Source organism: Ylistrum balloti, unplaced genomic scaffold, assembly GCF_031769215.1.
Source record: "Ylistrum balloti isolate Yb309-2 unplaced genomic scaffold, AGI_CSIRO_Ybal_v1 Utg370458, whole genome shotgun sequence".
In the NCBI taxonomy this organism is placed as follows: Eukaryota; Metazoa; Mollusca; class Bivalvia; order Pectinida; family Pectinidae; genus Ylistrum; species Ylistrum balloti.
The window spans coordinates 486047-508455 of NW_026782303.1; the positions used below are offsets into that span (position 1 = coordinate 486047).

General features: G+C 34.0%; 2 protein-coding genes across 2 annotated transcripts in view; both read left to right on the forward strand.

Moving 5' to 3' along the window:
- LOC132555185 (uncharacterized) overlaps positions 1–5603 on the forward strand; it is a 50453-nt gene extending 44850 nt beyond the window's left edge. The window contains exon 12 of the mRNA XM_060219539.1: positions 191–5603. Coding sequence (XP_060075522.1) covers positions 191–1922 — 1732 coding nt within the window. The 3' untranslated portion in view covers positions 1923–5603. The remainder of the gene's footprint in view (positions 1–190) is intronic.
- Positions 5604–8317: 2714 nt separating this feature from the next.
- On the forward strand, positions 8318–21496 carry LOC132555170 (UV-stimulated scaffold protein A-like). The gene is made up of 14 exons (XM_060219518.1): positions 8318–8789; positions 9260–9435; positions 9889–10043; positions 10849–10969; positions 11668–12416; positions 12757–12898; positions 13265–13348; positions 14411–14657; positions 15363–15545; positions 16220–16280; positions 16620–16742; positions 17857–17956; positions 18605–18815; positions 19295–21496. Exons 1-14 carry the CDS (start codon positions 8653–8655, stop codon positions 19389–19391), a joined length of 2586 nt encoding a protein of 861 aa, XP_060075501.1. The 5' UTR covers positions 8318–8652; the 3' UTR covers positions 19392–21496.
- Positions 21497–22409: the final 913 nt, after the last annotated feature.

Here is a 22409-nt window from a genome sequence, read left to right on the forward strand (position 1 = left end):
CTTCGTAATCACATTTAAGTTTGTAATGTCCAAGTGTAGTTTGTAGAGATAACACATTATCCATCTAGCAGTAAGCTCAATTTTACCAGCATGCATAGGAAGTTGGATCAAAATATCATTGCATACATGCATGAAATGTTAAATGCATTGTGTAGATCCTATATCAAATACTTCAATTGTTTTCTTCCAGTTATGCCGGTCTGCACTCAAAGATCATCAGCGGTTACGCCAAAGGAGCTGACTACCGCCCGGGACAGAAGTTTATGCCGGGCTCTAATCAGCATTCTTGGACTGCCGTCTACATCTACGGAACGTGGTGTTTACTTGATGCTCATTGGGCAGCACGGCGTATCATTGGTAAACAGGCCCAGGTTGAAGAGTTCCACTACCAATTGGATGAATATTTCTTCCTGCCTGACCCACATCAGCTCATTTATACTCACTTCCCTGATGACCCGAAATGGCAATTACTTGATAGGCCTGTCAGTCTTGAGGAATTTGAGAACATGCCTCACATGAAGCCACAGTTCTTCAAATATGGACTGGAGTTTGTCAGTCATAGAACTGCTGTTATTTACGGCAGAGGGGAAATTAATGTACGACTGCGCTACCCAGCACACAAGCTTGTCGTGGCCTTCAACTTCACTATTCAATATGAAAACTCTGAGGAAGAGTATCAGGGCATGAAACTGAATAGGTACGGCATGCACGAAAGTGTTGGTGGAATAGGATCATTCCGCCTCCGTCTGCCAGAGAGAGGCTCCTACATTTTGTACATATATGCCAAGGAGGATACACCAGAAAACTTGGATAATGTTTATGCACAGGTTTGTGAATACAAAATTGTGCAGGAAGATGTTGCTTGTCCTCCTCCCCAACCTTTCCCACCATGTGCCTCACTTCACTGGGGTCCTGGCTCTGCTTTCTTTAAATATGGTTTGGCAACTTACCAACAATCTGCAAATATCGTCGCCAGAGAGGGCAAGGTTGAGCTGCAGATCCGCATCCCAAAACAGATGCAATTTATGGCCAAACTCAAACACATCTCATGTACTGATGATGCTGAATTAGATTGTTATGTTATGCACAGAATTGTGGGTAATACCGCCCATGTGACCTGTTCTGTCCCTACACGTGGTGAATATGGACTTGAAATTTATGGAAATGATCCAAGTACCGAAGGTAAAACCCTGTTCCACATTGCACAGTTTCTAGTAGAATGTCACGAAGATGTCAAAACTACACCCCTACCCAAACTACCACCTGGCTACCTGGGCGCCCAAAGTAAGTTCAGTGAGTATGGATTAAACACTCTGAGCCATCATGACCCTGTACTCCTCCTTGAGGTCAACCACGTAAAGATCCAGTTTACACGAACAGATCCAATGCGTGTCACTGCTAACTTGATCAGCGTTGATCAGGATAAGGACTTCCCAGACTTTGTGTTCACCCAGACGCAATCCAATGTGATAAGCTTCCTGGTCACCATCCCCACGACTGGCTTCTATAAGCTGCAGCTGTATGCCATCCCAGTAAAGGACCCCAGCCAGCAACTGCCAGGTGTGTACAATTACCTCCTCAATTGTCAGAATGCTCCGAAGGCGGTACATCCTTTCCCCAAACAGTATGCCCAGTGGAAAGAGGGTTGCTACATGTGGACACCTACACGCCTACACAAGGATATGCTCAATGGTCCAGAACGTGTTGCTAATTTCCGTGTCTGCATTCCAAATGCTCAGGCAGCGGCTATTGTTGTGGATAGCGACTGGACACACCTAACCAGCAGCCAGCCAGGAATCTGGGAGGGAGACGTCAGTTTTAAAAACCATGTCAACAAATCGGTCAAGGTCACTTTGAATGCAAATTATGGAGATGACCGTACAAGTTACGCAACGCTTTTAGAATACAATATTGACGTATAGACTTGCTTTTTATTTCACGCATTGTATGTAGGAATATAAAAGAATACTACCTGATGCAGAACCATTCACACTGTGCTTGCTTGGTTAACTTCATCTGCCTTACTATAACATACATTTGGACTTAATTATGACTACCAATAAACTTAATATTGCCAATGACATCCTGCTATGACAAGAAGAATTTTTTTACCTCCATCAGACTTTGTGAGAAAAAAATCTCCTTTACTTAAAACGTTGTATATGCAGATCTCATTTCTTGAATTGAAGAAGATGGTGATAAAATGTTTTTGAAGGTATAAAGGATCTGTTGTATTGTGAGTGTTTTCAATTTAATGTGTTTCGAAGAAATGGACTGGCTACTGTTCTAACCAAGGATGCAAATTTAAAAGATGAAAGAAGCTGGATTTCATATGTATTATGTCTGTATGATATTACAAGGTAAAAAACAACAATTATTGAGAACCAATGTTTCAATACCTTGTTTATCGGTCAGGAATTTTTTTATCTTGATACTTTCAGTATCTACTGTGAAACAGAATTTGTAGTGTTTTCATTTTTTTTTCTCTCTCTTTTGTGGGAAAAGTGGACTAAATAAAAATTTTACTGATAATTCTTCGTAATATGAAGTCTTCAAAGAAGATGTTTATTAAGAGGTTTTCTTTGTGATGACTACAAATTATTTGAAAATCCATTTAATTAGCTACTTCATAATTCCTTGACATGTAAACTTTTTATACAGCTGATTGTTCTAGAACTGATGATCATGTATCTACAACCTCTGTAATCATCACCTGTTCTAAAAGGACTTATTTGATTAATTTCGAAACAAAATATTCAAGGTAATTGGAAAAAAAATATGTTTGTGCTTTATGGTTCCTGTTTGAAATATGACATATTTAGATGCAAAATAATGCTATATTTTTTAAGAAAAGCAACATTAAATAGAATTCTAGTCTTTAAGTTTTCAGTAAGAATTTGAAGTTAGATTTTATATTTGGTTATATATCAACTCCTGCCATTACTCTGGTTGTAGTGCGCAATGACACCAAGTGCTCATACGACAAAACTTTAATATATATGTGTATGTATTATGTATTATATAAATTTTGGTCAAGGGCTAAAATCTTGTCATGAAATTGCATATTGTTCATTAGTATTTTTCATTTCAATTTGTTCAATTTACTCCATAATAAAAAGAAAGTGTAAATTTGAAACTTAAAACCTTAGGGATTTTTTGTATCTTTTTACACATGCTGGACATGGTGATGATTCGTCTCTTGGAAGATAAATGTGTTTTCGTGGTCAATCTTAATGCTGCAGATTTCTGTGACTTTAATGGTTATCACAAACATCAAACAACATTTAGAGTCACGTAATAATGATGAAGATAGTCAGTGAAAAAGCCAGGAAAATTTGTATTTTTATTTGGGAAAAAATAAAATACTAATCAGATAGTGAATGCTAATCTATGTACACCTAAAGCCAGCAGACCTTTAACTTCAATAAAGACGAAATGGTTATTCTATGAAAAATCATTTTGCAAAAGTTGATGTTGTATCATGGTGCAGTGCATTGGTTTTTGTTAAAGAAAATATTCTTCTTATATTGGAGTAAATTATTTGTTAGTACATTTATGTATTATTTTGCTTGCTCATATGATTTCAAATTTTTATTACTTTTTGTATTGTTAAAGTTTTTGTAGAAGGCTTTTTGGTTGATGATGTAGAAATCTGAACGTGTAAGTTCTCTGATTTAAATTTCAGGTAGAAACTAAAGATTTGCTACTTTTCTTTCACATAAAAGTGTTTATCATGTGTATCCTCAAAGAAACCCCATTCCCTTGTGTTAAAGTTAAGTATTTAAAGTATGTGGAGGGCTTAGAATTGTGAATTACGTACAGCTTACTATTTCGAAATTGCTTATTCTGCAAAAATGAATAAGGGAACCTTATTGTAGGCAGGGGCTTGTTTACAGATAAATACAGTAACATTTTATTTTTATTTATAGATTTAGAACAAAAACTGTTATGTAATTTACAGAACTGGTGATGTGGTGAATAGTGATAAAAATTAAGATACATCGACATTTTTATTCTTATTTGGCTAGAAATGAGAAGGAAAGTGGCAAAACTAGTTGGATTCCTGATAAGTGTTGTAGTTTTATCACTCCAATATTCTTCTCATTTATATCATGCTATCTAAAACGTATTGAAGCAATTTTAGTAAGATGTTGTAATTTCTGCCTTTAAAGTTAATTATTGAAATTGGATCTTCAGACTCCTGTCTGATTTCAATAAGCTATCCAGATTTTTTTTGTCCAGTACTGTAAATTCAGATATTTTTGTTGTGCTCAAATTCCCTGGTTTTCCATAAAAAACATCTTCATGGACTTTTGATTTTGTAGATAAATTGTAATTATAAAGTCCGTTTGTGGTGAGATAATATAAATGTATTCTAAACTGTTTATTTTTTTTTTTTATTTGTACTCAGGAAATCAACGAAAAAAAAAACACCACAAAAATGAATGACTTTACAGTATGGCAGTTACTATATAATATTGCAGCAAATTTTCAGTTAGTGAAACAAATTGATTCCTTTCACTTCCTTCAGGACCAAATACATTATACTACTGTTTTGAATTGTGATTCTGAAATATGTTATGACTAGTTGTAAATTTTGTCACTTTTTTTTATATGAGCAGTCTTTCACGATTACAGTCATACATGTATAAACTTTCTTCCTTCTTGTTTTCCATGCTGTTGAGTATATTAACCAGTTGTGCTTAGTGTATATTGTTCCAGTCGGGTAAGTGAAAGGTTGGCTTCCATATTTAGACGTCCATTATTAATTTTCTGACACAATGTGCCTCTTCATGTTACTCCAATAAACATTTAACAAATTTATTGAAATTAATTTTAAAACTCCCTTTAACAAAGACCCATTACTTCTTTTTTGCTGCACTTTAAAACTTGAGGCTATACTGCTACACCAGCAGGCAGAATATTCTGCATGCACGTATTTTGATGTGGAAGAAAAACTGATAGATGTCAAGAATTTTTGATGTATTTTGAATTTCAAAGTCATGTACTCATTGTTAATATCATAGTTTAAATTTTTACAAAGTACAGTCAAACCTCATTATATCAAACTCGGCGGAACCATTGGAAAATTTTGAGATAATCAAGTTTTTGATTTATGTGAGTTTAAATGTTTTGTGTAAAGTTAGGCAGGGACTGGCGAAAGACTTTGAATAAACCATGTCTTCGGGTTATACAGGTTTGAGATAACGAGGTTTGACTACTAGTAATTTTCTGCTTTCTATAATGACATTTATCAAGCAGCAAGACAATATAGTTATGAAATTATGAATAAGAAAATAAAAGAAAAGGAAAAAATCTAAAAAAAAACTTGATAATGTCAAGTGGCTTTTTATGTTATATCCTGGTTTCAGTTCTGGCGCTCAATTTTCATTTTATTGCCCTTTGTTGTATAAGAAGGGGAATAACTCTTACCATGTTTTCTCTGAGACTGTAAGACACTAATACATAACAAACACACACTAGTTTGCCTTTATATTATATAATATATATTCATGTTAGATATTGTTCAAATTCAATTTTTATGCTTTTTACTTATAGTTGTTACACAATGTAGATTACAAATAAAAGCTATGCTTCTAACATATACGTGTTTGAATTTTTATTTATCATTTGATCGTTTTAAAAGAAAATCACGTAAATTTGAACCCATGAGTATTATTGGCTATTGTCTTGTAACAGTGAAGTTTTCTTACTGACAGAAAGTGAGATAATCTATGATTTAAAGAATGCGATCAAGATAAAAGGTTGAGGTCTGAAGGTCATGGTCAAATTTTTGTATCTTTTCACTGATGATCATTTTGTTATGACTTTATGAACCAAAGATGATCAGAATTGAGCTGACCAAACGTCAAAATGGATCATGATTAAACATCAAGAATGGGCAGCTGGCTTCATGATGATTTTGAGGGATATTAAGATACATTACTAGGTCATTGCTAACCTGTCAGTATTCTAGTTCGAAGCTGCTTTTACAGATTTTCCTTTATAAGAATGGAAACATCTTACATTCTTCCTTTAGGAAATCCAGTTCCTCAATAAGTGACAAAAACTCAATTAGGCATACAAAAACTTCATTCCTTTAACTAAAGATGAAAATTGGTTGAAATGTCCCTTCATCCTAATAATAGGGGGAATAGAGGTTTCCAAAATTGATATCTGTATGATTTCTTACGCTCCCAGCACAAGCCAAGTCATTATAGGTATTTATATATTCAATCTGGAACAAGAACAGGTTTATATTTCTGTCTTGTGACGCAGTGGTACTCTCCATAATGTGTATAGTACTTAAGTTCTCTGTAGCTCAATGATGTACAAGAACAAAAGGAGTATTTGCTCGAAATGGTAAACTTTCTTAAACTTTCTCTCAATAGCAGTACAGGAGAGTTCCTTACTCATATTTGTCCTGCTATACATGATATCTAACACGGAACAGCAATGTCACTTGAGCTCTGGAGATGCACGGAACAAATTGTTCCATGCATGTATGTGTTTCATGCTTGTGTTCCATGTTGAGAGTACTGGATGCTACACCGACCTGCTCCTTTTACACACCTAAGAGAATATAAAACATTAAATTCAAAGATATCTAGGAAATGGAATATTTCCCAACAGGATAAAAAAAATGGCGACCATGACTTCTCTGTGGTTTTCCTTACAATAGGTTGAGAAGGAGGAATGTTGCTAGCTAGAAATAGTAGATTCACAAGAGGAAAAATGTTAATGTCAACCATACATCTTTATGGGAAGCTGTCCTTTTATTATTTTTGTTTGTTTTGATTTGTTTGGTTTTTTATTTTCTTTTGCTCTAGTACAGCATCTAGTCGTGCATCAGCTCTTTACTAAAAATTGTTACTAGTCATGAACGACTGGATGGATTTTGATCATATCTAGTAAGAAGCATCCTTTGAGGAAGGCAAAGCAATTCTGCATAAATGGTAAGGTTAAGTATAAGTTATAATAACTTTTACCAGTAGTACTGGAAAAGAACATCATTATTAATCTGTCACATATATTTTAATTTGGGGTGGAAAAATTCATTGTTCCATAACAAGACTGGCATAGAGCCGTATGATTACAAACTTAAAAATCTGAGAAATATCAATTAAATGTATATATATCTAGAGTACTTTGTGATAATTGAATTCCCAATTCTAATTGTTTTTTTGCTTTTTTTGTTTTTTGTTTTTTTTTCATCGCTACTTTTCTCCTTACTGTATCTGTTTTGTCTGATCTGTATACAAGTGGATAATAACCAATAGTCTCCCATTTGTATTCTTCAATACAATGTATAAGATACTTAGAATTCATTTCAATATCCTGGTGTTTTTTCAATAAATTCTAATTCTATTTATTACTTTTATGTCACATTCCTACTTCTGCTTGTTTTTGTTTTCATATGAGGCTGAATTTATCTTTAAAAGATGTCACCTTTAAATTCAAAGACATTTACCACAACAATTGTATAAGTACCAACCAGAATTGGTCATCAAGGACATGGTAGATTCTTCTACACCAGCAGCTGATCTCTTTTCCTACAGGGAAACCAACATGAACAGCTTTCCGCCAAGCTGTATAATGAGCGTGATCATTTCAATTTGCCTAGGATAAATGATTCATTGTTGGTTAGCAACATTCCTGCATCCCCAACCTATGTTTACATGCCACAGTATTCAAGGGCCTGTTCCCATTATCACAATTTCCATACAAGAAGTCGTGAACTGATGCACAATCTCATTACATAGGGTTCCAAAAGATGCAGGTTGATGGAAATTAATGGGAAGTTTTATGGTCGCCTAAGTGATCTTATTGAGGAAATATATTTCATTTTGGGATATGAAGCAAGATGTGTTTGATGCTTGTTGGTTAGCCTGTTTGTTCCGTTTTGTATACCTAGTTCTCATTTGAGAATGTGACATTACTTACTTGGATTGACCAAGATGTACATGATAGGTATCATCACAAGATGTACATGATGGGCGTCATCAATAAAGCAAAGAACTATTCTCCTTGTACTTTTTTCAGGAGTCTCCGTGCAAATATTTCTTTTGTTCATATCTTGTCCCAGGTTTTATTGAATTTGAATATTTTGATTATAATTGTGTTGATATGCTGGTATTTTCTCGATGTTTTTCCATAAATTGATCAAAATTTGAGAGATGTCGAAATTTGAAACGGACTATAGTGCATATATCCGGATTTATTGTCCGGTTTCAGCTTAGTTTAGTTTTCTATCATAAACTTCCGGTTTATTTGTGCAATAGGTGTTTCGTTGTTTGTCGAAGAAAAATGCTGAAACAAACACTTTTAGGGACATTCATGACGCACCGACAGATTCATGGACATTAATATTAACCATTGACTCGATTTGACCACATTTAACGATACATTTTGGTTTATAATGGGCTACCGAGAAAATAAATTTTGAAGACGGGACCTGCCGCGACTCGCTGACATGTTGAAAACAAGATGAAAACAATCTTGTTGGTTAAAAGGGAATGGCTGACAGTATGTATGTAATATACTTCAGAATAAAGAGGCGTTTAAATTAGAATATGATGAACAAATAAAGAGAGGAAGAAATCCAAAGTCAAGTCCAGGAAACTTCATTTGTAACCATTTTTTCTAATCAATATGGATAGAAATTCCGAGAACGAATATCTTGATCTGAAGCTCAGTGCTGAGATGGAGAAGCTTGCAGATCAGCTGACTGAATCGGGGAAACCGGTACTGGATGCAGATGTAATGAAATCTTTCAAGAAAATATGCAAGTTAGTGACTTTTGTGACGGTATATATTGAATGTTTGATTTTGTATGTCCACGGCACGTGGTACACTTTTGAAAGCTGATTTTATTAGTTGACCGAGAAAAAAATTCTTCAGCTTTGTTTTATGAATTTCAACCGTCTAAGTTATTACTTAAAATACATTTGCCTAAATCTAATTGTTTTGTAAAAGGGAAAGGCCTGTATGACTTGTATATTAACATATAAAACGCAATAGTTAACAGTTGTAAACTAACCATTTAGGCTTCGTTATGCTTCTCTGGTATAATTTGGAATAGTCCAAATCATTCTGATGTTTCATCTATTTTTTATGCTGTTCTTGAGTCAATGGTAAATAAATGTTAAAATGTCAAAACAATTTGATCTGATTAAGTTTAATTGTCACACTATCCAATATTGGCAATACATACAATCTTTGTTATATATCAATTTGAAATAAGTTCTTCTAATTTTAGGATCTCAGATATGTATGTGAAACATGCTTTTCACATACTGATGACAAAACTAGAGGAGGACCATTCAGAAGTTCGACTGTCTGCCTTCCAGATGGTGGATGAGTTATTCAATAGATCACATAGCTTCAGGGAACTGCTAGTGGCTGAATTCCAGAGATTTTTAGAGCTAACTGTTGGTCAGTTTACATTCTATATAGTATTATAATTGTATTTCATTCAAATTATGTGTTTCCCAACATGTGAACAGATTTTTGTGTTGGAGGAATTTTTCACGTAGCAAAATATGTTAGATATATGATTTCAGAGAAAGATTTTTTAAAACAGTGTAAAAATAAATCTTATTTCCTATTATTCTTTGTGATATTAAACATTTTAGACTGTTGTTATACAAATGTGGTTTTCACAAGGACAGTCTGTTCTCACCTGGCACAAATTGAGGTACCAGTATCATTGCCATAGCTTATGAATTTTTGTGATAGCACATTGCACATGCATATGTCAGCAAGCAATATTCTTTGAATGCTAGAGGCTTTCTTTGACAGATTTTGATTATTTTTAACAATAATGTACTTATAGTCAACAACATGCAGATTGCCTTTAAGATTTAATGAATGTTTTTTTGTTTACAGAGGTTGATTTTGAGCAGCCTCTTCCACCTCCCAAGGCTGCTGCCAATGCACTGCGCACTAACTCACTCAAAGCCATACAACAGTGGCAAGAGAAATATGGAGAAGCCTACAAGAAACTCAAGCTTGGCTTCAACTACCTGTCTACATGTAGACATGTAAGTTCGTCTCTAATGTAAGAGAATGGTATTAAATTCTGATCAAAGTTTACTTTTAATGGGTGAAATATATATACATACAATGTCTATATTGTAATATATACAGACTATTTCGTTATTACATTTTTCATGTACACACTGATTATCACTTAGCAATAAGTTGGAGATTGAAATATACATCATTTAGTTTCTTAGTTTTTCAACTCTTGTCTTTTGATTTCTACAAATTATGAATAAGGCTTTTTGGCTGGAACTTCATTTTAAAACATGATGCCATGCTGAAATGGCATGTAAATACTCAAGACAAGCTTTGATTATCATGGAGCTTAATTTAAGATAAATGTAAGGATAAATAACATCAATGAAAAATATAATATAGGTCAAACTGACCTACATGTCATTGCATTCATTGAAGAAGGAGATGAATATTTCTCTTAATATTGACCAAGGTTTACATGGCAGGTATCATCGATGAACACCTGGTCTTATTATCCTTGCACTTTTTCAGGAGTCTCTGTGTAAATCTTCATTTTGTTTATATTTTGCCATAGTTTTATTGATTCTGAGTGAGTCTTATGATTACGTTTTTTTTATAGAAATGGAACAAAATATAAAAGCTTGCCAAGCCAATGTGTAGATGTAGGAATAAAACACTGAATACTTGAGCTAGCAGAATAAATGTTAGGGCAAAGAGATAAACAGAACACATGTAAGATATCTTTCCTGAAGTAAGTGCTTGTATTTGATAGACAAGATTTTTTATTATTCATAGAATCAAACTTATAGCCATATTTTTGTATAACAGGTGGATTTTGACAATATAAGAGCTAGAACACTGGCCGAACAGCAACGACAGAGGGAAGAAGAAATAAAAAAGAAACGGATTGCCACAGAGAGAATAAAGAAAGTTTTATGTGAATTGGCAGGTAAAGACTAAACTGAAAATATCAGATGGTTGGCTGAAAAATGTGACAGGAAGGATCTTTCTTTGATCTACAAAATGTACAACCATACACATTGTGTATGTGAAAATCTTTGTCAGATTCCTTATATATTTAATTAAGTTATTGGGAAAGAAATAACTGGTTCAGGATTGAAGATGGACTCTTTTAGGAAAAATGGTAAGTGAAAATGTGTCAAACATCATCCTAAATACTCAAGGGGTTACATTCACTATTTCTCTCTGCATCCTTGAAACATTTCATAGCAAAATTCAAGTTTCCATGTGTGACATCTTTTGGATTGGACGAGCAGAATAGTTTTGATCTGTAGATGTACATTAAATGAATCTTGAGTACTGTCCTGACTTTGAAATTAGGTGTCACTTGTTTGTAATCTTCAAAGGAGCAAATCAGTCTATAATTAGAGATGGTAAAACATATCAATTTATAGAATTTTCAACTGAAAGGTAAAAATCTTTAAACAGGGTCATATCAATATACTGTTTAATGGTAAATCTTCTATATGTTTCAATTTGTACACTACTGAATTAAAAGCTCAATCACAGGAATGTGTAACTTAAAAAGGATTCCTATTTTACCATGATAAGTATAAGAAAAAAGTTAAATGAAAAGATGGTTGATAAAGTTGAATGTAATTATTTTAATTTGTATTTTCATTGTAGACATGGGAGGAGACATACAAAATAGTTTGAAGGAAATACAAACCTGTTTTGATCTGCTGCTACCTTCACCTGAAAACTTTTTCATAAAGGCCCAAGATGATGAAATACAGAAAAAAACTTGTGTCACAAACACAAAACCGTCCGAGACAAATTTAAACTTAGAAACTTCAAACATAGCAAATGATGAGGAAAACTCTAGTCCAGGAAGTGAAATCAAAACTTCGCTGGGTGAGACAAATTCAGCGTTAAATGTGGAGTTGAATTCTACAAGTCAGGTGGTTCATGATTCAGGAAAGAAAAACTTTGAACCTTCCACTTCCAGTGTAAAATACTGCAATTCATTATCAATGGATGATGGTTCAATATCAAAGGGAGGTAATGCAATGGAAAAGAAAGATTGCTTAGAAACCAGTAATGAAAATGACATTGGAAACATCTGTGCCAATGATAATTTGAAAAATGGACATGAAGCTGAGAATAACTCAAATCATGGGAATAATTTGGAAGAAGATGACGATGATGATGAGGATGAAGAAAGTGATGAGGATGATATGGAGAGTGTAGATGAAGATTATTTTGTCCAGAGACATGGGTTAGGGACACATAGGTATAACATTACCATTGATATCAACCCAGGACCTGTATCACTAAAGGAGACGGAGGATAATCAGGCAGTGCTAACAACACTCAAGGACTTGTACAGACTGTTGGTGTCAAAGTATATCCCTACTGTCCAACGCTGGTTACAGGTAGACATCAGGTCCCACTCGTACTATAGTTAATAGTTAATTGTTCTACAGGATATATAAAATTGTTTCCTGCTTAATCTTTTCAAAATAACTTACATGTATTTCAATTTTTTTATGATGCAAATTAAACATAATGAGTTGTATTTGTAAATAAATAAGAATAGTACATGCAGTGTATTATTGTCAGATAACCCTTGATAACATTTAATTATGGTATTTGTTTATTTTGTTTCTCTCTCACTGATACAACAATATTGCTGTAAATGATTTTTTAACATATTTCAATCATGGTATTCATTCTTATATCTGATTGTTTGATATTATTTTCCTTGTCGAACAGGTACTCTCTAAATATGGAGCCAAACAAGGGGAAATTAAAACAATCATTGACCTGAAAGCAGAGATAGAGAAAACAAAGAAACAGTTTCATGAGTTGAATGTTGTCCCAGAAGAAAAGATAATTGATGACAGTAAAGATTCAGGTATTATTGAGAACATCATTATTGTCACAATATACCTTATGTATCAGTTATCTTCTCCCAGCTTAATCATTTCTGATCCAAATAAATATTACAATCATGGTCACTTATAAATTGATCTTTTCAGACTCATATAACAGTACTTTCACATCATCTAAAGTCCATAATTGTTTTTATAAAACTCAGACAAACTACTTTACTATGAAAATCAAAATATATTATTTTGTCCAAATCTTAAACTCTTCTTGATATTTGATTTCATATGATCCATAATAGAGATCATATGTATGTTTTTTTGGCAATGCTGGGAAATATTTTTATTCCTTTGTAAAAGAAAATTCAAACATAATTTTGAAGATTTATTTTCAGATGATAGTGAGGAAGAATTTGAAGAAGTTCCTGAGAAAGAAGGTTATGAACCACACATTCCAGCCCACCTCCGTGCTGAATATGGTAGAGTACAGAAGCATGACAAAATATCTTATATAAGTTTGTTTTTTGGCATATCTCTCCTAAAATATTTCACATAAAGCTGTCACATTAGGTTTTAGTATATGATTCTTTAAAATTGATGAAATAAAAATCATCTTTCTCATCATTAATTATTACCTAATTCAATATATAATATAATATGAAATAAACTTCCACACTGTTGTTGTCACTTGCAACACAGAGGACAAAACATTTTACTCACTTTTTGTATCCCTTTGGTCAAATTTGACTCAAATGTTGCTCTTGAGCATATTCCGGATGTGCTTATATTTTTGAGTTCTGAGGTTTAAGTCATTGTTACTATTCAAAGCAACTAAATGGTTAGATTTCATTTTATTTTTTTCATGTGTTTGATATCAGCCTTTGTTCCTCATGAAATCAAGAGGCTTAAATCAATTTTACAAAATCAGAGCACTTTTTGAGTAAAAATGATGAAGTTTATCAGCTTCAAACTAACATTGGTGTTAACTTGGTCTTGTATCTGACACCATTTGCTGTTTTGATTAGAGATAGTAGAGTTCATCATTTGACCTTTTGAAACCAAGTTTTAGCCCTTTGCTTTGTTGTGATTTCTAAATTTTCCTGCATCACGATGTGTAAAGACATTGTTTACACTCTCAAAATGATAATGATATGAATTAGTGTTGGATTGCTCCTGTTTTATCTTGATTTTTTGACCATTTTTAATGAAATTGTTATGCAAACTTTTGAACATTATAATTAACAGAAAGTACAAAATTTTAACAGATATTTAAATGTTATGATGTCTCTTATTAGTCATGTAATGAAAATCTTAGCATTTAGTTCCTTTAAAGAACTCCTTAGACAATGATTCACTACCTTGTGTGCATGTGAATGGAGGCTCAAAGGCATTCTGTAGTTCTAGAAAGATCGCATATGAGAGATACAAAATATTTGTGTCTGAGGAATCTGGAGTGTAAGAAGGAAATTAGAGGTAAGCCGTCTCTTACATACATAGTTATATTATAATATATAATGACAGTGTACAATTTTGTATTTAAGGGATGGACCCCCTACCTAGTTCTAGTACAACAGGCCCCAGTCAGCTAGGGACAGCTCATCTAAAGATATCCCCTGTCAAAAATGTGAAGTCTGCACCAGCAAGAGGCAAGATACCACCTGGTAAGAAAGCCACACCACACTACTGGGACATCAATTGTCGATTACAGGAGGACAGTGTTGATGACCCTACATCTCTTAAGGCAAATCTGAAACGCCTGGGGCAGGACACAAGTAGACCTGGACCAAGGTTTGTATGCTATTACAATGATATACATTAAATCAAGTTAACCTAGCCATCACTATTTAATGGTAACCAGTAGACCTGGACCAAGTTTTGTATGCTATTACAATGATATACATTAAATCAAGTTAACCTAGCCATCACTATTTAATGGTAACCAGTAGACCTGGACCAAGGTTTGTATGCTATTACAATGATATACATTAAATCAAGTTAACCTAGCCATCACTATTTAATGGTAACCAGTAGACCTGGACCAAGTTTTGTATGCTATTACAATGATATACATTAAATCAAGTTAACTTAGTCAGCCCTATCAATTGTCTAACTAGTTTGCTCATTTGTGTAGAAAGTGATCAAGTGATCCAACTGTTTCAAACACTAACTACATTGATTGCATGCCAAGGACCAAAGAGGATTTTCTAGGCTCTACTTTAAAATGTATATGTATGTACAAATTTATATCTATAGGTTTCTATTTATTTCCTGTTTTATGACAGATAGGATCCTTAAATATATCGTCTGCCAACCCAATATGTACCAGTTCCTCCCATTTGGCCTTAAGATTAAATGTGAACTTCTTGTTAAGCAATCTTCTACTTAATGGTTTTCCAGATCTATCAATCATCTAGATATACCTTAATTTTATAGATTTTCTTTGTGTTCATAAAATCAGATTAAAAAAAAGTTTTTTTCTTTATCATTTTCCAGTGGTGCTAAGCAAGGTACATTATCTGCAAGTGATGAGAAGAAAAAGGGACAATCTAGTTCTTCAAGTACAAATGGATCTTCAAGGAAAGAAAAACTGCTACAGAAAGCACCATTGATCTCTTATGGTGTTGATTTGGAACATTGGGAAGACCCAGAAAAAATAGCCATGCCCATGGTGGAAAAGTAAGTTGTTAGCAAAGAAAATTTAAAAAGGATATTTTTACTTATAAAATTTATTTGCCAAGTATCTTCAAAACCAGATGGGTGTGTAGATTTAAAGTTTGTCTACCTGGCAGCCAGTTTATCTTCACTTAGGAAATTCATTGTACACTACGCTAACTAAAACAACGAAATTTTGTTTGTAATTACCCAAAGTTTATTTATTTTGAAACAAGTCTGAAACAAGCTAATAACTTATATTAATTACTCTTGTTAGCCCAAATGTAAATCGAGATGGTTATTGCTATGGGAGGAAACCAGAGTATGCAGGAGAAATCTACATGGTCAGTCAGGGAACCCCATAACTTTTCATGTCCATGACAGGAATAGAACCCTGGTTGCCTTGTTGAAAGGCAGGAATGTTGCCACTGCTTCACCTGGCCACAGAATTCTGACCCTTTGTGAAAAATGTCATTGTCATAAATTTTGTTGCCAACAGTTAACAGATGTTATATATAAGCACCTTTTGTTCTTTAACAATTGTTCTGTGTCAAAAAAAAATTACACAAATTGATTATGAGATCTTCAGATTTCTACCTCATTTTGAAACTGTATCAGACAAGGAATGCCTGCTTGCATCAGATATGATAACACCTTCAATGTCTACAGTTTAAGATGTGTAAATGTTTTGTTTTTAGGTATGACTCCTTACACAGGTTCTGGACACCGTCTGAAGAGGCTTCCATTGTACCAGAAAGGGTATGTTATAGAACTATAGTATAGACCACAAACTCAATCTGATTTTTGTAATGATCATTTTGTCAGAATTTCAAAAGCATTATATGTTTGTCTATCCAAAGAGATGTATGAAAACTTGACAAATATGATTGAAATGATGATCTGTGGAAGTTTCTCCTGAAGAAATAGTTTGTTCATCAATTCAAGAATCAAATATTTACAAATTGTACATTTGAATATCACTTTGTTTGAGTTCTGGTGACTATAGTGATTCTTTGATAGAATAGGATATTATTTGCACGAATTGAAATTTACTGTCAAAGGAGAAATATCTAAATTGTTGAATATTTCTCCTTATAGGAAGGAAGAGCCGCTATAACAAAACGTAACATGAGCTACACTGGAAAGTTTGAGCCTGTAAAGTGGAGCTGTAGAGCTCCACTCCCAAATGGCAAACTTTGTGAGAGAATGGATAGATACAAGGTACTGATGTGTGACATTGTATTTGTTTCTATTTGTCAAAAATTTCCACAAATTAAATGTTCCATATAGAGTAGTATTGATTTTCACTGTGGAATCTCTGTAATGAGGGTAGTAAGGAATTAAGCAGAAGACTTTTAGAGATAGAGTTATTGTGGAGACATTCTCGTATAGAAAATACCTTAGCACTATACTTTCCTGAACCTAGCTGGTCATTAATGATAAGCGGGTCAATCTATTGTTCAAGAGTCATGAGGTGTGAAAAGTTGGCTGGCAATGCATCCAGGTTTGATGTATGGCCCTTGAGACATGAATACATAGTTATTGTCCTCACTTACCTGTGATTTTACTTGTGGTTTTTAGTGATAGTTGTCAAATTGAAGTGATAGATATTGAGCATTGCCCAAATGAAAGTGACATTAAGTGATGTCTAATTACATGAATATAAAAGGGAAAAAATGGTGTTTCAAGAAAACGTGATAATAACAGGAAAGTGACATTAACCGGCATTACATTAAGTGGTTTCCACTGTATGATATCTGTAAATAAGTTTAACACTGGCAAGAGAGTGAGAAAAGGATAGATAAGTGGTAACATTGCTCTATGTAATAAGCCCATCCTTACCTACAACATTCTAGTTGAGTTTATGATAAACATTGTTTAATTTGTGATATTCCACTTTCATGTGATAAGCCCAACCCTCTTTTTGAAACAAGGATTATGTGTTGGCTCCTGGGTAGATACTCCAGTTGGTTTACATTTTATATACACTATGAAATAAAAAATCATTATGTCGCATTAGAATTTCTGATGGAAGGGGTTTAATTCCGTGGTTCATAATCTGTGTCTGAGAATGATAGCTGCTCCTAAATTTTCAATTAGGATAAACTTCAACACAGTTTAGGACAATGATCAACATGAAGTAACCAGCAAGTGTGTTATTAATATTGGTCAGGCAATGACACTATAAAACATATTTTATACAGTCAGGATGCATGTAATGTATAACATTTTTCTTGGTTGACTTTCACGAAGCGAACAATTTAATGCAGTGATACATATTTAGGCCTGAAAGTTACTCATTCAAAAAGAATAATTAATATTCTTTCCTGTACAGTGTCCCTTCCATGGAAAAGTCATTCCTCGAGATGACCTTGGAAATCCCACTGAACCTGAGGACATTGCAAGACTAGCTAGCAAAGAGCCAGATATCGAAGGTTTGTATTGATGTCAAAGTCACATTTTCTGAAGGTTCTTTCGTGTATTTGAATCACACCAAAATCTTTGTATCATAAGTCACTTTAGGATCAGCCTTCATTCCCAAAGTCATTGCGGTGTAAGGCCAATATTAAGCAATTTAAGGTAAGATGTCAATATACCAGTTTACTTGTATTTGTGTCAAGGTCATCATGTCAAAGGCCATTTTCATAAAGAATTTAAAAAATATTTTATTCCTGGTGAAAATTCACCTTTCTGACTGGGAGGGGAAAGGCCAAGAAATGTATATGAAAATCTCCTCTGACTGTAATTTTAAGTGTGTCAGACCTTTACTATAAGAAAATAAACTTAGTTACCATGTCAGAATCTCTTCAATATACTCATTATATATTGTTATAGGTTTAGGACAAATTCTTAGCAATATTCAGTGATTAAAGTTTTCTGATGCTACATATTCATCTTTATTGACTATAATCCCAGATTTTTAATTTACACCTGCCACAGCTAAATACTGATAAATTTAATCAAAATGGTTAAAAGAAAATCCTTGTGACTTTAAAGATGCAAAGTCAAAGATATGTAATTAGTTAAAAAAAAATCATCTCATGAATGCATTTCATGTACTGGTTCAAATAAAAATTTTCTAGATGAGCTACCACCTTGGCAGGATCCAGAGCTGCAGGCAGATATTGAGGCAGCCACTGGCATTGACCTTGGCTCTATGAGGTCAAAGGGCAAAGGCAAAGGAAAGGGCAAAGGCAAAGGTAAAGGGAAGAAGTCAAAACACCCTAACTTAACCAACATAAAGGAGTCCGTAGATACTGCTCGAAACAGACTGGAGGCAAAGGTTTTTAAACCGTAAGTATAGAAAATCTTACCTAAACTACAGAGAGAGCTAAAGTAGTGTCAGGTGGCACATTGGTAACACTCACCATTCACCTCGGTGTCCAGGGTTCAATTCCCAACATGCATGTGAAAAGGCATGGGGTCACCTATCACAGCACATTGGTACTCCAGTTTCCTCCAACAATAAGTCTCCTTGCACACTTCCATCCAGGCCAACAACAGTGATAGATATAAACTTGTTTCATAATTGTTGTAAAACAAATATAGTTTATATATAACTATAGAAATCAGAAGTAATTTGAACTTCTTTTGGATTTAGATGTCAGATCATATTATGGCAGATCAGTAATATAGTATCAATGATAAGACTATCAATATGTCTCTCTTTTTTACCTCACAGACTTCACAACTTCAAAATAGATTTTAAGCAGATTTTGAGATAAATGTGATTTATGAAATTTTTAATAATGAATTTGTCTATTTACTTTCAGATCATCATTAAAGCGAGTTGCTGCAGCTCAGAATGAAATTGCATACAAGAAAGTTCGGGATAAGTTTGGAAATCAGTTCAACTACGCCCTCAAGTGACGAGGCAGATTGATGTCAAGTTTGAGATAATCAAAGAGTGACTTCAACTCAATAAAAAGACTGATCTGGTTTATTCATTGGTGGTAGTGTGTACGTGAGGTGCCATGATCAAACTGAAGTCAATGTTGATCATCTTTTGACATGATATGAGGTGGTTGTGATAGCTGAGTCAGTAGAGCTCAGAGGTGTATGATTTGCTTTTTCTTTTATATGGCAGTTTGTGTTTTATGGACAGCTAAGAAAAGGATCAATCTGTGCTGTCCTGGTTGTATCCTTGGGCAAGACACTTTGTTATGGATTGCATGTAACAGGCCTCCCATATGTTGTTCTGTAGGGTATCAACTACATGTTCAAGGAGACCCCTACCTCAAAATGTCTCTTGTTTGTTCACGGGGCAATAAATTCAGTAAACGAACAAACAAATCTTACTATATAAGACTTATTGTGTTATTTATCTATTTATTTACTGTGAATAGAGAAGATTTTTTTATTTATTAGGTAATGTTGGACAAGATGTCAATATAGACAGAATGTTTGAATAAGGGCATTTTTTCGTTTGATGGTGTGTGAAAATTGTTATATGAATGATTGATATGATAATGTTAACCTCTTACACTGTGTATTAAAAAAATTGTATGTTATAACCTTCATCAGAAATTGAATCACACAATTGGGTCAGATAGTAAGTTCACTGTTACTCAGGGGTCAGATTTGAGTAATTTCCTTGTTCCTCAGGAGTCATATAAGAGAAATTTCCTGATTACTCAGGAGTCATATAAGAGTAAATTCCTGGTTACTCTGGAGTCAGATAAGAATAAGTTCCTGATTACTTAGGGGTCAGATAAGAGTAAGTTCCTGGTTACTTAGGGGTCATATAAGAGTAAGTTCCTGGTTACTCTGGAGTCAGATAAGAGTAAGTTCCTGGTTACTCAGGGGTCATATAAGAGTAAGTTCCTGGTTACTCAGGGGTCATATAATAGTAAGATGAGAGTAAATTCCTGGTTACTCAGGGGTCATATAAGAGTAAATTCCTGGTTACTCTGGAGTCAGATAAGAATAAGTTCCTGATTACGTAGGGGTCAGATAAGAGTAAGTTCCTGGTTACTCAGGGGTCATATAAGAGTAAGTTCCTGGTTACTCAGGGGTCATATAAGAGTAAGTTCCTGGTTACTCAGGAGTCATATAATAGTAAGATGAGAGTAAATTCCTGGTTTCTCAGGGGTCATATAAGAGTAAATTCCTGGTTACTCTGGAGTCAGATAAGAATAAGTTCCTGATTACTTAGGGGTCAGATAAGAGTAAGTTCCTGGTTACTCAGGGGTCATATAAGAGTAAGTTCCTGGTTACTCAGGGGTCATATAATAGTAAGATGAGAGTAAATTCCTGGTTACTCAGGGGTCATATAAGAGTAAGTTCCTGGTTACTCAGGGGTCATATAAGAGTAAGTTCCTGGTTACTTTGGGGTCAGATAAGAGTAAGTTCCTGGTTACTTAGGGGTCAGATAAGAGTTAATTCCTGGTTACTCAGAGGTCATATAAGAGTAAGTGCCTGGTTACTTAGGGGTCAGATAAGAGTAAGTTCCTGGTTACTCTGGAGTCAGATAAGAGTTAATTCCTGGTTACTCAGAGGTCATATAAGAGTAAGTGCCTGGTTACTTAGGGGTCAGATAAGAGTAAGTTCCTGGTTACTCTGGAGTCAGATAAGAGTAAATTCCTGGTTACTCAGGGGTCATATAAGAGTAAGTTCCTGGTTACTTTGGAGTCAGATAAGAGTAAGTTCCTGGTTACTCAGAGGTCATATAAGAGTAAGTTCCTGGTTACTCAGTGGTCAGATTAGACAAGTATCAATGTGTACTTTGTGGACAAGATGCATTTCTAAAGTTTTGATATATTGTTCTTAGTTTCACATTAGCTTCAGGTGATAACAGAGAAATGTCAGATGCTATTTTTTTAGTCAGAAATACATAGAATATAAATGTATGTGTATAATATAATCTTCAACATTACTTAGACAACAAGTGCAATAGAAGAATAGTTTTGTGTGATATTTTTATAATTGCAAAACAAAATGCAAATTTTAATGTACAACTTCCTGTAACTTGATAAATTGTAACCAATAATCACTATGGTCTATAGTGTGTTTATAGGTTTGTCAAATATTAAAGTATTGACAAAATGAATAATAATTTATATGATGCAGTCAGCCAGAAATTTATATTTATACTGATGAATAAAGAAAATAAATCAACACAAAAAGAGTCTTGTGTTATACACAGCGAGGTAACTGTTTGACAAAGTTGCCAACCTAATATTGTAACTAATGGTTTATCATCTTGTAGACACTCTCACTCATGATGGACCCAACAATGATTCATAATTTATTTGTATTCGGAAGAGAAACTGAACCTTATTTGTTTCACATTGTTAATAATGTGTGAAGATCTTCACAGTTTTCAACTGATTCCTTTTTTAAATTTATTTGCTTTTCAGTTTAAAACTATTACATAAAATTGTGTTTTCTTGAATGACAGCTTGATTCGCCATTTTTGGAAGATGTTGTCCAGTTTTGAAAATTACATTGTATGGAGGATCCCCTCCCTTATTTTCATACACATGTCAAAAATTTTAACAGGAGGTATTATGGTATGGTGTTGTCTGTCCTCCATAAACTTTCATTTGTTTGGAGATCAACTCCAACTTTTTCAATCTTGGCAGCCTTAATACATGACAGGAAGTTGTGTCTTTCTGAATGGCAGTTTGATTCAACTGTATTTTGAAGAGTTACTGCCCCTTATTGTCTCTTGTTTGAAGATCTTCTCAAAGTTTTCAACCAATCTTTTTCAAACTTGGTAGGCTAAGTAACCATGACATGAAGTTGTGTTTTCTCTGTATCAAGTACAATAAATCCTTGCCAAGTACACCTTTAGCAGCTATTACAACATGTTAAATTATTGCTTATGCCAAATAGAAGGGGTTTGGATGCAAAAAGCCCTTCTCCCCTCCTCAAAAAAAAAACCCC

What these genes read in the sequence shown, in the direction of transcription:
- LOC132555170 (XM_060219518.1), top strand. Translation starts at nt 8,653, where the DNA reads ATGGATAGAAATTCCGAGAACGAATATCTTGATCTGAAGCTCAGTGCT. An exon ending in ATTTTTAGAGCTAACTGTTG is followed by an intron (nt 9,436 to 9,888) that starts GTCAGTTTACAT and finishes TTTTGTTTACAG; the next exon opens with AGGTTGATTTTGAGCAGCCT. An exon ending in GCCATGCCCATGGTGGAAAA is followed by an intron (nt 15,546 to 16,219) that starts GTAAGTTGTTAG and finishes TTTTGTTTTTAG; the next exon opens with GTATGACTCCTTACACAGGT.